This window comes from Dichotomopilus funicola (assembly GCF_033296635.1).
Source record: "Dichotomopilus funicola strain CBS 141.50 unplaced genomic scaffold C8A04scaffold_29, whole genome shotgun sequence".
Taxonomy (NCBI): Eukaryota; Fungi; Ascomycota; class Sordariomycetes; order Sordariales; family Chaetomiaceae; genus Dichotomopilus; species Dichotomopilus funicola.
The window spans coordinates 272,581-289,640 of record NW_026944050.1 but is presented as its reverse complement, the minus strand read 5'-3'; the positions used below and the strand labels follow the sequence as shown (position 1 = coordinate 289,640).

General features: G+C 54.7%; 5 protein-coding genes across 5 annotated transcripts; 1 reads left to right on the top strand and 4 right to left on the bottom strand.

The window, feature by feature from the left end:
- Window positions 1-1,084: 1,084 nt before the first annotated feature.
- C8A04DRAFT_12003 (kinase-like domain-containing protein) lies at window positions 1,085-3,546 on the bottom strand (the record flags this gene model as incomplete). The annotated part of the gene is made up of 6 exons (XM_062777178.1): window positions 1,085-1,336; window positions 1,389-1,476; window positions 1,544-2,006; window positions 2,070-2,417; window positions 2,484-2,565; window positions 2,659-3,546. The coding sequence occupies 6 exons, from the start codon at window positions 3,544-3,546 to the stop codon at window positions 1,085-1,087; spliced, it is 2,121 nt and encodes a 706-aa protein (XP_062637264.1).
- A 3,642-nt stretch (window positions 3,547-7,188) lies between these two features.
- C8A04DRAFT_37118 (Tricarboxylate/iron carrier) lies at window positions 7,189-8,476 on the bottom strand (the record flags this gene model as incomplete). The annotated part of the gene is made up of 3 exons (XM_062783777.1): window positions 7,189-7,920; window positions 7,985-8,213; window positions 8,373-8,476. The coding sequence occupies 3 exons, from the start codon at window positions 8,474-8,476 to the stop codon at window positions 7,189-7,191; spliced, it is 1,065 nt and encodes a 354-aa protein (XP_062637263.1).
- Window positions 8,477-9,129: 653 nt separating this feature from the next.
- Window positions 9,130-11,093, top strand: C8A04DRAFT_37117 (uncharacterized protein; the record flags this gene model as incomplete). The annotated part of the gene is made up of 4 exons (XM_062783776.1): window positions 9,130-9,521; window positions 9,587-10,109; window positions 10,176-10,500; window positions 10,534-11,093. The coding sequence occupies 4 exons, from the start codon at window positions 9,130-9,132 to the stop codon at window positions 11,091-11,093; spliced, it is 1,800 nt and encodes a 599-aa protein (XP_062637262.1).
- Window positions 11,094-11,939: 846 nt separating this feature from the next.
- On the bottom strand, window positions 11,940-13,480 carry C8A04DRAFT_37116 (uncharacterized protein; the record flags this gene model as incomplete). The annotated part of the gene is made up of 6 exons (XM_062783775.1): window positions 11,940-12,558; window positions 12,632-12,686; window positions 12,762-12,854; window positions 12,927-13,091; window positions 13,251-13,269; window positions 13,463-13,480. The coding sequence occupies 6 exons, from the start codon at window positions 13,478-13,480 to the stop codon at window positions 11,940-11,942; spliced, it is 969 nt and encodes a 322-aa protein (XP_062637261.1).
- Window positions 13,481-15,478: 1,998 nt separating this feature from the next.
- C8A04DRAFT_11942 (uncharacterized protein) lies at window positions 15,479-17,056 on the bottom strand (the record flags this gene model as incomplete). Its single annotated transcript, XM_062777156.1, has 4 exons — window positions 15,479-15,801; window positions 15,833-16,408; window positions 16,501-16,717; window positions 16,916-17,056. The coding sequence occupies 4 exons, from the start codon at window positions 17,054-17,056 to the stop codon at window positions 15,479-15,481; spliced, it is 1,257 nt and encodes a 418-aa protein (XP_062637260.1).
- Between the last annotated feature and the right edge of the window lie 4 nt (window positions 17,057-17,060).

The window sequence follows — 17,060 nt, the reverse complement described above, 5'->3', positions numbered from 1 at the left end:
CGTTCTATCATTATTGGCTTGCGTGCGAGCTCGACTTGGTTGAGGCACGTCGTCGTAGCAACGGAGACAGAATTGCATATATGACCATCTTTGCGTACATTTGGGGCTGGTTATGATACTCATGTTGCACCGCTTCTCTGACTTCTTGTATTGTGATTGAGCATTGTACTCTTAGCCTTTCGGTTGTCGTGGCAATTTCCCTTCTTGTAGTTAACGCTCGCTCTCTATATGAGGAGGTCAGCCCCGGAATCCGCCTATTTTCGTTGCGAGTACTAGTTTTCATTTCTCCGATATAAACAGGAGGACCCAGACCAACAAGGTGATACAAGTATACAGTACATATCCCTCCCATCACAAAGGACTCGCACTTATGCGTTACTGATCACGGGCGATGACCATCTTTACAATTCCAACTATCCAAAGAGTCAAGGCTATGGCAACTATGTCACATACTGAGAGCTAATGCTGCTGAACAAAAGCTGCAAGCAAAGCCTTGTTTATACGTGCCCGAGGAAACACCCAGCCACGAAGGAGAAGAGACCCTTCAGCGAAACCAAACATACCATATCCCAAACCCCTTTTTTTCCTCTTGCAAGTACTCCCCAACCGCCAAATTCCCATCATGTCGAAGCGATCTGACAGGCAAATATAGGATCGTCATGGAATTGAAAAACAATGGCCCGGCGTCGACCTAGCTAGAGTCGTCCAGCTTGCGCCGGCCAACATATCGCAAACATGGGGTATGACAGACACAGTCCTATGAAACTTTGAAATCAACGCCCTTCAAAACCTCCACCGTTCATTACGATGATATCCCAGCCAAGCAAGAAGAGAAGAGGAAGAAAATCCCGGGCATGATAAAATATGGAACACCTTGCCTTCCAACCTCTCTCACTTTCCACCTCTGCTAGCCCACCATGGCGCTAGTGTGGATCCCATATAGAACAAGAAAAGTAATGATATACCGAATGTGAAAGAAAACATGTCTTCGTAAAACCTTACCCAGCCCTAAGTCGCAGCGAGATCATGCCGTCGTGCAAAGCTCCACCACTGTCTTCCCCATTTTGCACTCATCGCTTGATTATCACCTCCTTATCGACCTCTCCTCCAAGGCATGAGCATGGCTGGCCCCGGACACCTCCCGCTCAAGCATCCGTTGCTTATCGGCCCGGATTCTGGCTGCTTCCGTTCCGTCATCGGGATGTGCGACCTCGCGGAACCAGGGATGTTGAAGGGCCTGTTTGGCGGTGATGCGCTGCGCGGGGTCATAGACGAAGATTTTTTCGAGGAGATCCAGGAACTCCTTCAAGAACTTCGAAGTAGGCGGGATGATATCCTAGAACTAGGTCAGCCGTCTGTAGACAGCGCTGGGCGCTAGGAAGACTTACCCGTAGTTTTTTCATGGCTTTAACGAATCTTCTAGATGCTCGTGTTGTATCAGGCATGGGATAGTCCAACTTGAGGCGCTTGAAGTATCTATTGTGTGTTAGCTTACTGCCCGTCGGTGTTGTTTTATATGGATTCATGTGTGGTGATCACGCACTTGGAAGCGGGGTTTCCGCCGTTCCTGGTCATCCGATTCACCTGCTGGACCAGAGCTGGGTCGATTCTAGTATCGACGACTGCTTCCATCATAGCCAGATGCTCGAGGTTATCGTGCGTTTGGAAGAGGGCGTCGCCGGTGAAGAACTCCACCAGAATACAACCAATGCTCCAAATATCACAAGGATATGACCACCCGAGCCCAAGAATGATCTCGGGAGCCCGGTAGTGGCGAGTCGACACGACCGAGGAGTGATACTCGTCTTGAAAAGTCGCAGAACCAAAATCGATCAGGCGAATCTCGGTGTCCAAGAGAACCCGTCTCTGACTAGCTTGGCGGTTGTTACTACCGGTGCTGGCCGAAGGTATCCTCCTGTTGTAGGTGAACGTCTGGTAGGCATTGTGGCATAGCAAAATGTTTTCCGGCTTCAGATCAGTGTGGATCAAGTTGAGGTCGTGAAGAACTAGTCCCCAAGGTCAGCATTTACTGAGACCGGCGTCTCCAAGGCGGGGCGCGAGTTCCTTACATGCAACGCTGGTTAATAACTGGCGAGCAAAATTCTGGATCTGGCTGTTGGGGAAGGGCACAAAGTTGTTGCTCTTCAAGAAGTCGAAAACACTTTGGCCGAGAAGGTCCATGACGATGCAGATGTGGCCGCGGTAGTCGAAACAATCCCGGAAGTGAATGCAGCGGTTCCGGTTTTCTTCGTCGTTGGCCCGGAGCGTCTCCAGGACTCGCAGCTCAATCTTGCTGGCTTCGCGGTACTTTTGCACGGAGCGGATAATCTTGATGGCGACGAGTTTATCGGACCGTCGATCCCGAGCCTGCACAACTTTGCCAAACGTCCCCTGCCCTAGAAGTTTCACCATTTGGTCTTGAGGGAAAATATAGGTCAGCGCCAGTTCCAAAGTTGGTAGCATACAATACAATCACAACTCACATCGTTCGGTCAGGTCGTTATCCGGAACCACGATGTAATGGCCGTCATCGTCGTCAACGCGTATGTTCTTCGTTCCCGGGGGCTGTGTTGCTTGTTAGTTACTAATAATTGACGTATTCTTCATTTTCATATGCTTTGGGGAAAAGAAGGGGGGGTAGGGGGTATGGCTACTGACATCGGGCACTACTTTGATATGGACGTCGCGAGCCTTTTTGGGGGGATATGGGGGTGGCCGATAGTGGGCGAGGGCATCAGTATATGTCGCGGCTTCGCGACGCCTTGCCTCGTTGGCTAGTTGCTGGCGGGTTGTCCTCTTTCGTTTTTGGCCGGGTTGGGTCTCGTACTCGTACTGGCCATTTGATGACAGAGATCCCAAAGAAGTCGCTGCGGTCGTGTGAAGAGCCGAGTTTGTCCGGTCGCTGGCGGCTGTAGATTTACTCGGTGTGTGAGACCCAAGGGCGGCGCTGTGGTGGACGGGATCGTAAGGCGTAGGCTCTTCATCCCGCTTCCGTTTTTTGGCCGAGGACCCGGGCGCACCGCCGGTCGCGGCATGTTGCCGAGTGGTTGGTAGGGCCTGCGAAGTAGCGGCCGCTGCACTCGACCGCTCGGGCTCGGGGGTGTCGTCAATGACGATGATTTCCTTGGGCAAACCATTTTTGTAAAATGTTTTCCAGTCTGGTTCTCTCGATCGTCGTTTTTTGCGCGGAGGTTGCGCCTCAGACGCAGGCTGGGCCTGGGTCTGCGAGTTATTCGAGGGCATGGCGGTTGTGTAGAGGTGGTCGAGTCGGGAGGTGCCGTCAGCGGTTTCGTGCGGAGCGAGTCTCGCGTGGTCCGAGGCCACGGCAGCTACTCCATTCCCTGATGTGTGGCTCGCAGCGGAAGAGTAGCCTGGCGAAGGATAGGCGAGGCGGGAGGCGGGTGGGAGGATTGGGTTCGCTGCGCGGAAGGAGGAGGAATTTGGTTGCGGGTAGGCCTGGTGCGGGTGCTGATGGTGTGGATAGCGGAAATGCTGGTGCGGGCTGTAATGCGGCAGCGTCGCCGTCGCTGTCGTCGGCGTCGACATGGTTGTGGGCCCGCTCGAAAGCGACGGAAACGGTGCGTGAAAACCAGGAGAATCAATACCAAAGGGCAGGTACGTGGGTGGTGTGAATGGTTGTGTGAAGGGAAGGAGGGTTTTGGAACGCGGTTCAAGCGGAAGGTGGTCGGCGCTGAGTGAGTTGAGTGAAGGGCTGGCGGGTGGCCCCCCGTGAATCTGACTGGTGAACCACAAGCGTCCGGGGATTGATTGGGGGCTCCTGGTGTCCCGCAAAAAGCGCCCTGGCGTATCCGTAATGCTCACTCCGTGCTGGCGACTAACAGGAAACCATTGTCCTGGCCGAGTCGGTCTTCCAAGGTCGTTTCACAGGCCGAGTTGCAAATGGATTTGTTACTGTTGACAAAGCCTCGATTTACGATTGCAGGAAGGAAAGAACGAGGGATGTCACAATCTAGAAACTCGGCCAGAGTCAAATTCATTTGTTAGGGGGGCGGGTAGGAGGATGGACACCAACCCTCATCACTGAGTGGTCTGTGTGCTGGGCCGGGTTGCGACGCTGTCCACTGTTGTGCGTGGCAGAGCCTGGCAGGGCCTGGCAACGGGCGACCCAGATTCCGCTGTGGCCGAGGACGCTTGATTGCCCGCCAACTTCCCGTCACCCAACTGCCTTGTTCGGCAACGCCGTTACAGAAGCCGCCGGATGTCCAGTGGTTGCGGAATATGGATGCTGTTCGAATTTCACGTCTGATTTCCCTGTAAAATGGGCTGCTATCTCGTTTTACAATTCTAACATTTCCATTTCTCTCTTCTATATTCATGGAAGGGAGCACTGAGAACGACGGTGGTGATGGGATCCTCACGATCAGTCGCACAAGGAGGCTGCCGCGGGAGAGCAACCAAGGATGGCTCTGAGTGGCCCAAGCGAGGGGGGGTTTGGTTCTTGCCAAGTCGCGACCTTCGGGCTTTCATACACAGTGTCCGTTCAAAAGGGTTAGTACAGTATCGCTCCTCGCCTTCCTTGCCTCAGCAAACCCGTCGAGGCCCTCGTGGCCGTCAGTCGATTCTGTTTTGAAACAGTGCGAATATCACGGGCAATGGTCTGGGATTCATCACAAGTGGCGGCTCTCTTTCTCAGGGGCCAGTGCCCTGTGCCACATGAACAGCGCGAGAGTTAAAGACGTCCATCCTCCCCCGTCACCACGGGGGTGAACCTTCTGCAGGATGCAGGGCCTGGGGCAGAAAGGGCGCAGGACGGCATTCCCAAGTTTTTTTTCTCGCATGAAAAAGTCGACTCACAAAGGGGGACCCAAGTTCTCAAAGAGGCCGCTGTTCACGACTCCCCACCAAGAGGAGGCGGTTTTTTTTGGCTAGGATCTGCTTTGCAGGTCAAAACCCGCAGTGAGGTGATGGGGAAGAGCCTGAGGCCGGCTGGCGCACAGGGCAGAAGTGACCTTTTCTTCGACCACATCTGGAGCCTCCAATTCTTTGGGGGGCAACTTTCTGAGAAGGCGGAGATTCGCCGAGTGAGCCTCTTTTCTCCCAAATACAAGCCCCAAACACAAGCCTTAAGCTGAAAAGAGCATTATGGAGACAGACGGCGAGAGACGCTCCACAACAGAGGGCTTAACATCTTCAATTTGGCACAGAGGAGCCACAATATCAACCGAGGAATTCATTAAGTTAGTTAATGGTGCTCTTTCCCCGAAAGACGAATTCGCCAGCTCGCAAGACCAAAGCCGAGCCGAGACGGGCCAGCAAAGAGGGATCTTGAGAATTAATATCCGAGGAATCTGGGAGTGGATAGCTGCCAGCATCTCCTGTGTCATGTCGCCGAAAGGATCGATCTTCCCGTGGAGACCTGTAACATTACCCAGGCGAAGCCGTTACCAGAATAGCGCGGTTTCCCAGCAACACAGGCGCGCCCGCATTTGGATTCGGCTGCTGCAGCAAGGGCGGACTCTCACGAACCGAGAGCCGCCGCCTCCTCTCTGCGTTCCCGGTTTGGCGGCCGGAAGAAAAGGTCGTGCTTGACCCAAGCGGAGAAGGAAACGTTTTTGACCTCGTCTCCTTTCCTAAATCCGAACTTCCTTGCGAGGTATTATTATTCTTTTAAAGTCCCGTTCCTAAGGCGGTCAGGGTTCGAGCTCGTGGAAGAGGATGACTCCATTCTCGTCCCCTGCATGCGACCGCGGGATCGAACCGGGCGAACTTCACTACCTGCTATGTATGTGCCATCTGCCAAGTCTGCGAAGCAAGCAGCTCATGGACGAACAAGAGGACCGTCCCGAGCGGGGTTACAGTAGCACGGTCAACGTGACTGCAGCTACCATCGCCGATGTCTGCGGGGCAACATCGCTTTTCAACATTCGGCAGGCCACTCGATGGTTTTGGAATTCATCCGTCTTGACGAACGGGGTTGATCTCCTGTGGTTGAATTTCCCAAAATGGTGGCGAGACTGTGGGCCGGGTTATCTGAGAAGCGGACAAAACAGGCCGACGATGCGAATGGGCAGTATTTCTGCAGGGCTCAGAGCATCCCGCTATCACTTGAGGCACTCGGTTGCTCCCAAGCCCAACACAAAACAACAAAAAGAAGGTGAGTGATTGAATTCGCCACTGTTTGAACGAGGGGGATCTCCCACGCATCATCGTCGTACGCCGCCGCCAAAGGCTGATAAGCGGGGGTGGCTTTGTTCGTTTCATTCAAGAAATGTTTTCTAACGCCCCATCTGTAAAATGCCGAGCGAAAAAGGCGCTTAGAAAGGAAGAAGACGGTGCTTGCTGCACGGGCGAGTATCCGTATTCCGGTTGGGTATCGAATCGACGTCTCCCTTTCTCCCTCTTCCGAGACCTAAATAAACTGAGGATTCGCCCGCCCCCTACAGGCCTACTATGTAAACGAATAGGCTAGGTAGTTAGTCGGTCGAGCTCGATAACTTGAGCCCCAATGGTGCTGAGCTGAGCGCTGGGGCGTTGACTTCTATTTGTCTCGAACCCGGGCCCGACGTCCACAAAACCTCCCGGCACCTAGCCCCAATCAGTAAAAAAGGTTCCGACGGACAAGCCTCCCTCTCAAAAGAGGAGGTGGAATGGTGGTCCTGGGGGCTTAGTCTCACCAGAAGCATTCCATTTTTAGGCGACACGAGGGACATCTCCTACTGTGGAGCGAGATGAGACAGCATTCCAGCTTGTGCTTGCGCCGCTGATCTCTCACAGGACGCGACGCGACGTGACGCGCTAGGTTTATTAACATTTGAAACGGGGCGACTGGGAAGGACAAACCGTATGTATTTTCCCTCACTTTTTATCTTGGGAGAAAATGAAGATGACATCGGTGCTTTTTTTCATACCCAGTCCAAACAACACAGAAAGTAGAAATTCCCAGATACCGCCCCCCTTTAAATCAAACGCCAGGCGATATGCCATGCAGCATGTTCTGCAGTCCGCTTTACAGCACGCGGAAGCCAACGCCATGCAACACCGTTTCATGCAGGCCCTAGCGGATGCCAGCATGGGCCCCTTTTACAAGCCGTCCCCCGTTGCAGCCCCTGAACAAAGGCTCCAGATCACATCTTCCAATCCCCCAAGCTCCTTCTGAGGTCCCGGTCACGCACTAGCCTAACCAACGGCATCGTGAAACGACAGAGGAAATGGAGAGATGACAAGAGCTTAAATACCTCTGTTGAACTCCACCAAACCCCCCTCTCCTCCGCGCCCATGGAACTCCTTCTCAAGGCTCTCCGCCCTGAGCCGCTGACGCTGCGGGAACGCGGCCAGCGCCAGAGGCAGCGCGACAAAACTCGTGGCAAGTATCAACCCCAAGTTGACGGGCGTCGTCCAGCGCGGGTTCTTCTTGAGCCAAGCGGCGCGCTGCAAGCGCACGAGTATCAGCGGCGGGATCACCATGATCGGCGAGCTGTTGAAAACCCGGCTGGCCGCCGTCTCGGCCACCGCGAGTGTCGCCGCCTTCTTGCTCTTGCCAAGGCTCTCCGAATTGTTCTCTTCATCCACTGGAGTCTTCTCCTCGACGGCTACGGCCACGGCGGGGCTCGGCTTCGCTGCGCTGTTGGCGGTCGTCACCTTGGGCTTGGCCGGGAAGACGTCGATTCCGGTGCGCATCTCCTCGCCGCGCATGAGGAAGACATTTAGTGCACCGGCGCTGGCGACCGCGGCGAAGGGGACCAAACGGGTCAGGATGAGGCGGGTAGAAGGCGAGAGGCTCTTGAGGCGTGGGACCAGGCTGTTGAGGCCGACGGCGACGGAGCAAGACGCGGTGACGGCGAGGAAGTAAGACTGGGCGATCTTGGACCAGGACAGCGGCGACGACTTGTTGGAGTTGGAGTAGTTGATGGCTACGTTGAGGGACTGGTTGGCGACTTGCCATGCAATCGTGCCGCGGTTCTGTGAGACGAAAAACGGTTAGGTAAGGTCTTTAAAAAGGAGGCTGCCATGGGGGACTTCGTACACCAAGGCCTGGGGTCAACATGCCCGCCGTGACGACCAAATTGGAGAGCACGAAACATGACATGCGGAAGGGCAAAAACACCGGCTCCCCGGTGTCTGGGTGCAGCGTCGAGTCGACAATCTTCTTGGCCCGCCATAGCTCGGGGTTCATGGACGGGATCTGGCCCTGCTTGTACGAGACCAGGAGATTCTTGGCCTGCTCGAGTCCGGAACTTCCAACGAAGAGGGTGCTATCCCACACAAAATTGTCAGCGCTCCGCTCTTCGGAAGGTACGTTTTTTCCTGCCGCCAGTTATTGCAGAACGAGGCCTGGTGCGTACCCATTCCAAGCCCCCCGCCATCCATCACCAAGATCAACCCCCCTTCCTACGCCCATCAAGCATTCTCACCTCGGATCCGTAATGCCGGCCGTATGTTGAACCCGCCCCCAGTACGTGCTGAGATCATATTGTGACTCGGGGAGTGCCCGATGCCCTGGGAGAGAAGCAGACATGCTGGTAGTTTTGTACTTGGGAGATAAAGAGGCAGGTTTGGTTGGGCGCAAAAGTGAGTGACAACGCGGTTGCAGTGTGGGAAACAAAGGTGCGCTACAACCGCTTGAAACAAAGGGAAAGAATGTAAAAACAGTGCGCCTCGGGTCGCCAACTGCCAATTTCCCCGCCTCAAGCCGCTAAATTCCCGCAACTACGCCAAACGATGTAGTGTTGAAACCAAAAGCCAGTGATCAAACTTTTGGTGTCGAGTTTCAACGGCGGGCGACCCTGAAAAATGACTCCGGCTTCGGTGGACCGAGCCAGGGGTCCTGATAGCGGATGCGGGGCACTGGCGCTTCCAGCCGCGCTGGGCCGGCCGCTGACAGGGGGGCGTCGGGGGGGCCGGACACGCACCAGTAACTAGCCCCGCTGACAGCCGGATGGAAAGCTCTTGGAAGCTCAACATTCCGCGCCGAACAATCCGCAAACGGATGGACTTGCGTGACCCAGGTCTTCCGCCTCGAGTCTCTTTCGTCCAATTTCTAGCTTGCAGAATCCAAGCCATCTCAAGCCGCGTCGTGGAACGCGACGGTTCCAATGGAAACCAGAACACCTAATATATGAATTGACGAAGAGCAATTACAATTGGTCTTCCTCCGTACACCCTCACACGATGACCGTCACCGGGGCGCTGCTGCGACGGCTACCCTTCTCAACATCGACAACACCCCTCCAAGGAATTACGTACCTACTTGGTATCTCGCTGTTCAGCATCTCGTTCCTCGTCTTTCTCAACAGCAGCGTCTCGTTTGTTATCACAGACCTAATCGGCATCAAAGATGGCGTTGGCGACATTGTGGGCACCCTGGGCTTCGTGGACGAGATCGTGGCTCTCGTCGCCTGTCCCATCTGGGGGCTAGTTTCGGACCGGAGCGGCGTGCGATATGTTGCTGTAGCTGGATATACCGTCATTGGGTTATCCCTCTTTCTCTTCGTGCAGGCGGGCAATGTGTATCCACAACTGTTGTTGGCCAGAATCCTTTTTGCCCTGGGTGCAACTGCTTCGTAAGTGTTGGATGGTGGTGCATATTAGGCTCTGGGCACATGCTGATGTCCGAGTTCTCTTGCAGAGCCACGATGGTAACAGCCATCCTTCCCTCCTTGACCGACGAAACCGGCCCGACGGCAGAAGCCACACCCGATTCCTCTTCTGCCAACGGCAGGCCAAGCATTGCGCTATCCGTCGACTCCGAAGCGACCATTACCCCCGAACGCTTCCGACCCGATAGCAACACTGATGCTTCCGGAACCGGCGCGGCGCGACCAAGGTGCTCCGATGACACAGGGAAACCTTCGGCCCTCGCCGGCTACGTCGGTCTCTTTACCGGCTGTGGTGCGCTGGTTGCTCTGGCCCTGTTTCTCCCGCTCCCCGCCCGTTTTGGGCGAATTGACGGTGTTACGCTAGCGGATGCTCTGAAATACAGCTTCTACGTCGTGGGGGCCATCTCCTTCCTTGTTGCTGTCTTTGTCTTTGTTGGTCTAAGGGGTCTCCGAGGCGAAGAAGGTAAAGGGTTCCGCATGCTCCTTGGTCTGAAAAGCTCGACAGCACAAGGCAGCGGACCCTCCGATTCTGGTTCCAACTCCCACAAAACCGTACGCAATACTGCCCTTCCTCCCCCCCTCCCGCGGACGCGAGCACTAACTTATCTCCGTCTCTAGAAACCTCTCCCCTACCATCACCTACTTTACCGCGCGCTACACCTCGCCTTCACCGATGCCGACATCCTCCTCGGCTACCTCGGTGGCTTCGTCGCGCGTGCCTCCACCGTCGCCATCTCCCTCTTCCTCCCACTCTTCGTCAACACCTACTTCTTTGGCCTCGGATTCTGCCAAGGCTCGCCGACGGATCCGTCTCCGGAGCTTAAGAAGGAATGCCGGCAAGCCTACGTCCTCGCCTCCATTCTCACCGGCGTGGCACAGCTCGTCGGGCTTATTTGTGCTCCACTATTTGGTTACTTGTCCAGCAAAGCTGGGAGGAGCAGTGGTAGCAGTAACAGCGGGGTACATGGAAGAGAAGGGAAACGCAGCTGGAACTGGCCGATCATGGTATCCACGATCGTGGGTATCGCCGGTTTTGTTGCATTTCCGATGCTGGAGAGCCCCGAGTTCAAGAACGTCCAAGGGCGCGGTGGCAGCCCCGTGGTGTTCTTTCTCGCTGCACTCATGGGAATCAGCCAGATCGGTGCCATCGTGTGCAGCCTGGGATCACTAGGAAGAGGTGTACTAAAAGTAGAGGTGGTGAATGTCTTGACCAGACCTGACGGAGATCAAGAAACACTCGTTGAGACGGCAGACGGGCCGAGCGATACGGCGCCACTGCTAGAGAATCCAACGGTGCTGCCGGAGGATACGGTATCGAGGGTACGACTGAAAGGGTCGGTCGCCGGTGTGTATTCGTGGTTTGGGGGCGCGGCTATCTTGTTGCTCACGAAATTGGGAGGGTATTTGTTCGATACGTGGTCCAGGGGGGCACCATTCTACTTGATGGCTGTCTTCAACGCTGTGCTGTTGGTAGCTAGTGTTGCTATTGATATTGGGCGGACGGCTCAGGCGAGGAGGCGGCCCCTTCTTGCGTAATCCTGTAGGGAAAAACATGGCGTTGGGATGCTTTTGAAATAAATGGACATTATTTTCTCGGTTCAGAAAGACATAATTCAGCCTGGTCTTTGGCTAGGTGGGATATTGCGTTGGCCCGTCATGCTCGTGTGATTGTTGTCTGTAAAAAATACCATGGCATCCTTTCTTATGGAGTCAGCGATATCCTGACGGAGCCGAACACACCCTGCAGCTTTCGTTGTTCCCCATTTTAATGGACGCCTCAGAACATTATCCTAGAAGTTATGACTTAACTCTCCTCTTGAGTATCATTGACGAGCAGTGTGACTAAGGGGTTGAGCTGAACGAAAGCAAGGGACTCGCAGCTTAGATGTTGCTAGGTAGGATAACCCCTGATTGTATGTACCACCTTTGCCCCCGTCCAACACCAAACCTTGGAACTACAACAAGACGCCTATTCGCATTAGACCCACCTAATTGTACGCTTCGGGGTCACGGGGGGTCATAAGTCGGAGGGAAAAGACACAAGCACCGTCACAAGATCCCTGCTCGAAAAAGTAAAGAAACATTCGTTGTTTTTGGTTGGGCAGAAAATTTTTTGTTTGTCAAAGAGCCATTTTGCTCACCCCTCATCATTGGAGAGCAGTGACGATGGGCGGCTAGGCATAACCACCCCAAGATAACCGACCTATTGCGGTGGTCCCCATGGGCCAACAATGCACACATGCAGATTTTCCCATCTCATCATCCCGCATTCCTCCCATTGCCCAAATCGGCTCCGCAAAAACTCAAAGTAGGGAAAGATGAGTCGCACCAGGTATCTGGGCGATTTCCCTTGCGGAGTCCGTGCCGTTGACGACGGGTCATTTAACTACCCAGGCTGGGGAACGCAGCTTCATCGTCGGTGTTGATGGGCTTGTTCTCCTGGCGACCGCCGCGGCCACCACGGAACTCACCACCACGGGGGGCACCACGGAACTCACCGCGGGGAGCACCGCGGCCACGGCCACGGGTACCGTCACCACGGCCACGGCCACCGTCACCGCGGGGAGCACCACCGCGACCGCCACGGCCACCCCTAGTGCGCTCAGGCTCCTGGAAGCGGGGGTCGATGTCGATGTAGTTCTTGACCTTGCGCTCACGCTCACGCTTGGACTTGCCGCCGGAGCCGGGGAAAAGCTCCTCATCGTCGTCCTTCTTGATAACGGCGAAATCCTTCCACTTGTCGTCCTTCACGCCCTCGTTGGGCTCGCGGACCTGGAGCTCGGCCGCAAGGGCAGCCTTCTTCTCGGCGACCTGGGCAAGGTACTGGTCGTAGGTGTAATGCTTCTCCTCGGGCTCCTCGCTGACTTCGCCCTCAGCAGCACCCTCGCCCTCGGCCTTCTGCTCGGTCTGGGCAATCTCAGCGCCGGCCTCCTCGTCCTTCAGCTCGGCCTCGCCCTCGTTGGCACCCCAAGACTGGGCAGCCTGCTTCTCCGAGTTGCTGCTACGGTGGGTGTTAACAAACTTTCGATAGCCGGCTGAGAAGAATGTGGGATGAAATATGATATCAAGCTTACTGGATAGCGCTGCGGGACTGGTGACGGTCACCGTCCTCACGCCTGCCACCACGGCCTACGAGGTCACGTCAGTTCTGCCATTCCTTTGTTTGAGACGAGGGATATCATGAAAGGAGTTGCTGTAACTTACCACCACGGAAGCCGCCACGGCGGCCGCCACGAGGAGCCTCATCCGTGGACTTACCACGGTTGAAGTCACGGCCAGCGGTGGGGTCGCGGAAAGCTACTTCCACCGTCAGCCTAAAGAACACAACAGTCCAAACACTTAGGATAGATGGAAAAGGGCGTTACGAACCAGCCTCGTTGCCGCCCACCTTGGAACCACCCCGACGGTTACCAGTGGCTACCGGGCCCTTGGAAGGAGGTAAGCCATCGGTGTTGCGCTTGGCCGTGTGGGTGGATGTCTTGTTGACGGGCTGAAGAGGGGGGCGCGGGGGCTCATCTCCCTCGATGTCGTTACCTGTGGTTGGGTGTTAGAGAAGTTAATGGCTGCTAGAAGTGCGGTGGTAGTAGTGGTGCTGGGTGTTCCGTGATGATCGCATCCGAGCGCGCGGGGGGGTTGGGGATTGGGAAGAAGAGCGGTTTCCTCAGTCGGCGACGAAGCAAGGATCAAACTAACCGAGGAGGTCGAAGAGGTTCTGCGAATAGGATCCAGAGGTCAGTATCAAAGTGCTCGACGTCGCAAACCTCAAGCTGCGGGCAGCTATCCAAGTGATGATGGATGCGCGATTGGCCCAGGGCAGGAAGGCCCGCAGCCCAACGACTCAATGAATCGAGACCAGAGAGCTCCCTCCCCGCCTTAGCAAAAGCTCGAAAAAGAAAAGCGCATACCTTAGTAGCGACAGACATCTTGCCGCCGTGGTTTATCGCCTTTCAAGGCGTATAAAATGAAGAAAACCACAAGCTCCTAACGGAGTGAATTGGGAGGGGGGAGAATCGGTGGGTTGAAACGAGCACCTCACAGGACGAGCCCTGGTTCAGTGCGTCTCTTTGACTTCTGGAGGGTGGTCTCCACGACGGAATTTTCTATCTCCCTCGCCTGGCCTGCTAGGGGGGGTCGTGAAGGGACGGGAAAAGAATTGGAGCCTCCGTCTCTTGGCTTGGCCAAAATCACCGGGAAAGTTGGCTGCACGGATCACCTGCTGCCCCACCACCACAGTCCGGAAGCGCGAGCCGACGTTTTTCCTTTTCGAAAATTCAGTGCGCGGGGCTCTTGTTGTTAGGGCTTTGGGTCAATTCGGCAAGCACCGTTGCATTGCGACACGCATAGAAGTGAGGGGTCAAGCGTTCGTAACGCACGGACTGGCAAACGCCGTCCGAGCTATGACATAGGTACTTCGTATAATTCCATGGTCAATTGAGTTGTTGATGACAGCGATATGATGGTTTTACCATACGTAGTAGTATGTTTTCGTAATTCTTCGTCAATACATATGACCTCGTACATACAATGGCCCAAAGATGACCAATAACTTCACTCTCAATTGGCGGACGAATGGTCCTCTTATGATCTACATATGTCGCAGCTAGAAACCCCCCCAACAAGTGAAAGGAACTCCGACGGACTTAGGTTGTCTTGTTGGTGATCTATGAAATGCGTAAAATTTGTTGAAGGGACGCTTGACGGAAAGGTGAAGCAGGCAAAAGACGTTGCGTCACGAAGGCGTATGATAATACTTCCCCGGTCAACGGGAAGGAAACTAATAACAAAGAAACGAAATATGTACCAGCCGTAAAACAGCTTACACTGATAATTAGATGGCTGATGCCATCGGTCCCTCTGTTGGTTGAAGCAATGAAGGGGGGGAACCATAAACACATACAGGTATCTGTTTTTTCACGTACCTCTTCGATTTACCTAAGACAGCAGAAAACATAAGCCCATGCATGGCCTTCAAAACAGCAATGAGACATAACAGAGGGGTATCTCTCACGTATTGTGGAATAAATAGTTTCGAGCAAAAAACCACAAAGAACGAAGCAACGAGAGGCGTGCATGTGATAGTAAATTGCGCGAGATTGAGAAGTCCGCTATAGGTTCCGGTTCGATCCCATCTGTCAATTTAGTAGCCAGATCATGGTTATCAAGACCGTGGTAAGCCTCAGAGCCGACCGGGGTCGAGGAGGGTCATACGCCGCGAGCTTGGAGATGGTGAGCTACTCAAAACGGTGCTCGCCGATCGAAAGATACCGCCTCTTTTTTTCGAGGGAGCCGCCGTGTGAATTCCGTGTGGGAAGGTGGCGGCGACCGTCGCCGCTCGTGTTTTCTTGCGCCCAAACTCCTCAACCTTGAACCTCCCTCCTCTTCTCTCCCAAACTACCCATCCAACATGCATCCAGCGCGCGGTTGTTAAGAAAGCAAAAACTTTTGTCGAGCCGTAACCGTGTCCCTAGCACAACGCCGGGAAGATAAACATTTGCAAAATCCTACACGCCAACCCCAAAACCGGGTATTATGTTGTTTTTGGTACGAGTATGTCGGGAGGGGTGCATGTGGGTAGAAAAGAAAAACCAAGCTTTTTGTTGGCCATCATGGGCCGTAGATAAACGAAGGAGGCAAAGCATCTGTATCCCCCTCTTGCTTTTGTAGAACCGACCTTGCTGTACAAGACAAGTCGCTTGAGGGTATCTCTAAGAAAACTTTTTTGTCCATATTCCCTTATTTTGTTGCTGGAAAGAGAAGCGAAGTGGGTGGGAGGTGACCGATAACTGGTGTTTGTCCGGGTGAGTTCGAGGTCGAAACGCACATAGAGCCGTTTTGATGAGCTTTGATGAGCTCTCTCGATGAAATGGTGGTTACTGTCAGGAGCAAGCGCCATGTATTTATTAGGCCCGCCCGCCGCCTCCTCACCGCATGTTGCTCGTATCGAACGAGAACTGGGTGGGGAAAGCCATGCTGGCACTCAGGCCAAAGGGGTCAAAGTCGTAGTTCGGGTCCAAAAGCTGCGTCATCGAAGGGAACGCGGAATTCTGAGTATGGCCCGTATTCTCGATCGGTGGCTGCCCGGTAATAGGTTGGCCACCGGGTGGCGCCGACGTGACCGGCGATGAAAGCGACATCGGCTGAGGATCGCTGGTATAAGAAGCACCAGGATAGGGTCCAGGCCCGCTTGGGGTATCCGGAGCCTCTGGGTCATCCATCATGTCGGCGGCGGCGTCATATTCTTGCTCTGTATGACAAGTTAGAATGTAGAATGAGACGAGGCGGATGGGGAAGGGTATGAGTTAGCTCACCTAGCTGCTCGATGTGATTCTGGAAAGAAGGAGTGGGATAGAACGGGGCTGCCGTTCCCGCAGGGCCCACGGCAGCACCCCGTGCCTGGTTGGCCGCTTGTTGCTGAAGGTTTGGGACTTGCATTTGCCGGGGTCCTGGCAGGCCGTGAAGGGGGGCCAATTGAGGTGCTGCTCCCTTCATCGCCGCAATGGGTGGCATCGCGGGCCGGACCGCCCCGTTCAAGCTTTCGGAGGCTGCCGGGGAAGCCCCTTGCTGGGAGCCAAACGTCGCAGTGCCGGTCGGCGAGGCTGAGTGCGATGACGGGGTATGTCGATTTTTGGGTGAGAGAGCTGAGGCATGTGCATGCATTGGAGGAGGCAGTGGAGATACGGGAATGCCGGGTTCCAATTTCGGCGCAACACCAGAGGTTGACCTGCGGGCATGGTGCCTATTCAAGATAGCACGTTGAATAGGCGGCGGCTGCACTAGGTTTTGAGGTACATGGGTTGGGCCTAGATTTGGACTTCCAGTTTTGGCGCGCAGCTCAGCCTGGACGTCGATGCCTATGGAAGTTCATGTTAGCAACAGGCAGAGCAAAGATGCAGGGGTTGGTTCCAATAAGCGCAACGGAACAAGACTGTGGACTGCGACGTACCTTTCTCTAAGAGAATGCGTTCCAGTAACGAGTTCTTGTACCGCAGCATGAGGCATTCGTCGGCGGCATGGCGATGAGCAGCTTGGAGATTTGCTAGGTTTTGCTCGTGAGTTCGGATGGCCTCCTCGAGTTGTTTAATGTACTCGGTTCGGCGCTCTCGGAACGCAGCTTGAGCTTGGCGGTTCCTTTGCTTCCTTTCCTCGGACGTCGCATATATCTTCCAGCAGAGTTAGCATTGACTCATTCCTACCAAAAGCTCACAGCTCATATAGCACCGGGCAGGTGCACAAGGTAGAGGGGACAGAACCCTTGATATGTGCCCAAAGGCTACCAAGGTAATGTGGAATGCGGCGAGGTGAAGGTGAGGTGAGGTGAAGGTGAAGTACATTGCGTGCGGTCACTCTTGTTAACGTACCGGTTTGCGGCCCCCTTTTCGTTTTGGTTGTTGACTTTCGGCTTGTTGCTGCGGGGGTGCGGAGGGGACTTCCCCCTCTGGGCTTGACTCCATTGACTCTTCGCTGTCGTCTTTGGACGGATCCTTTTTGTCCACGGACATCTTA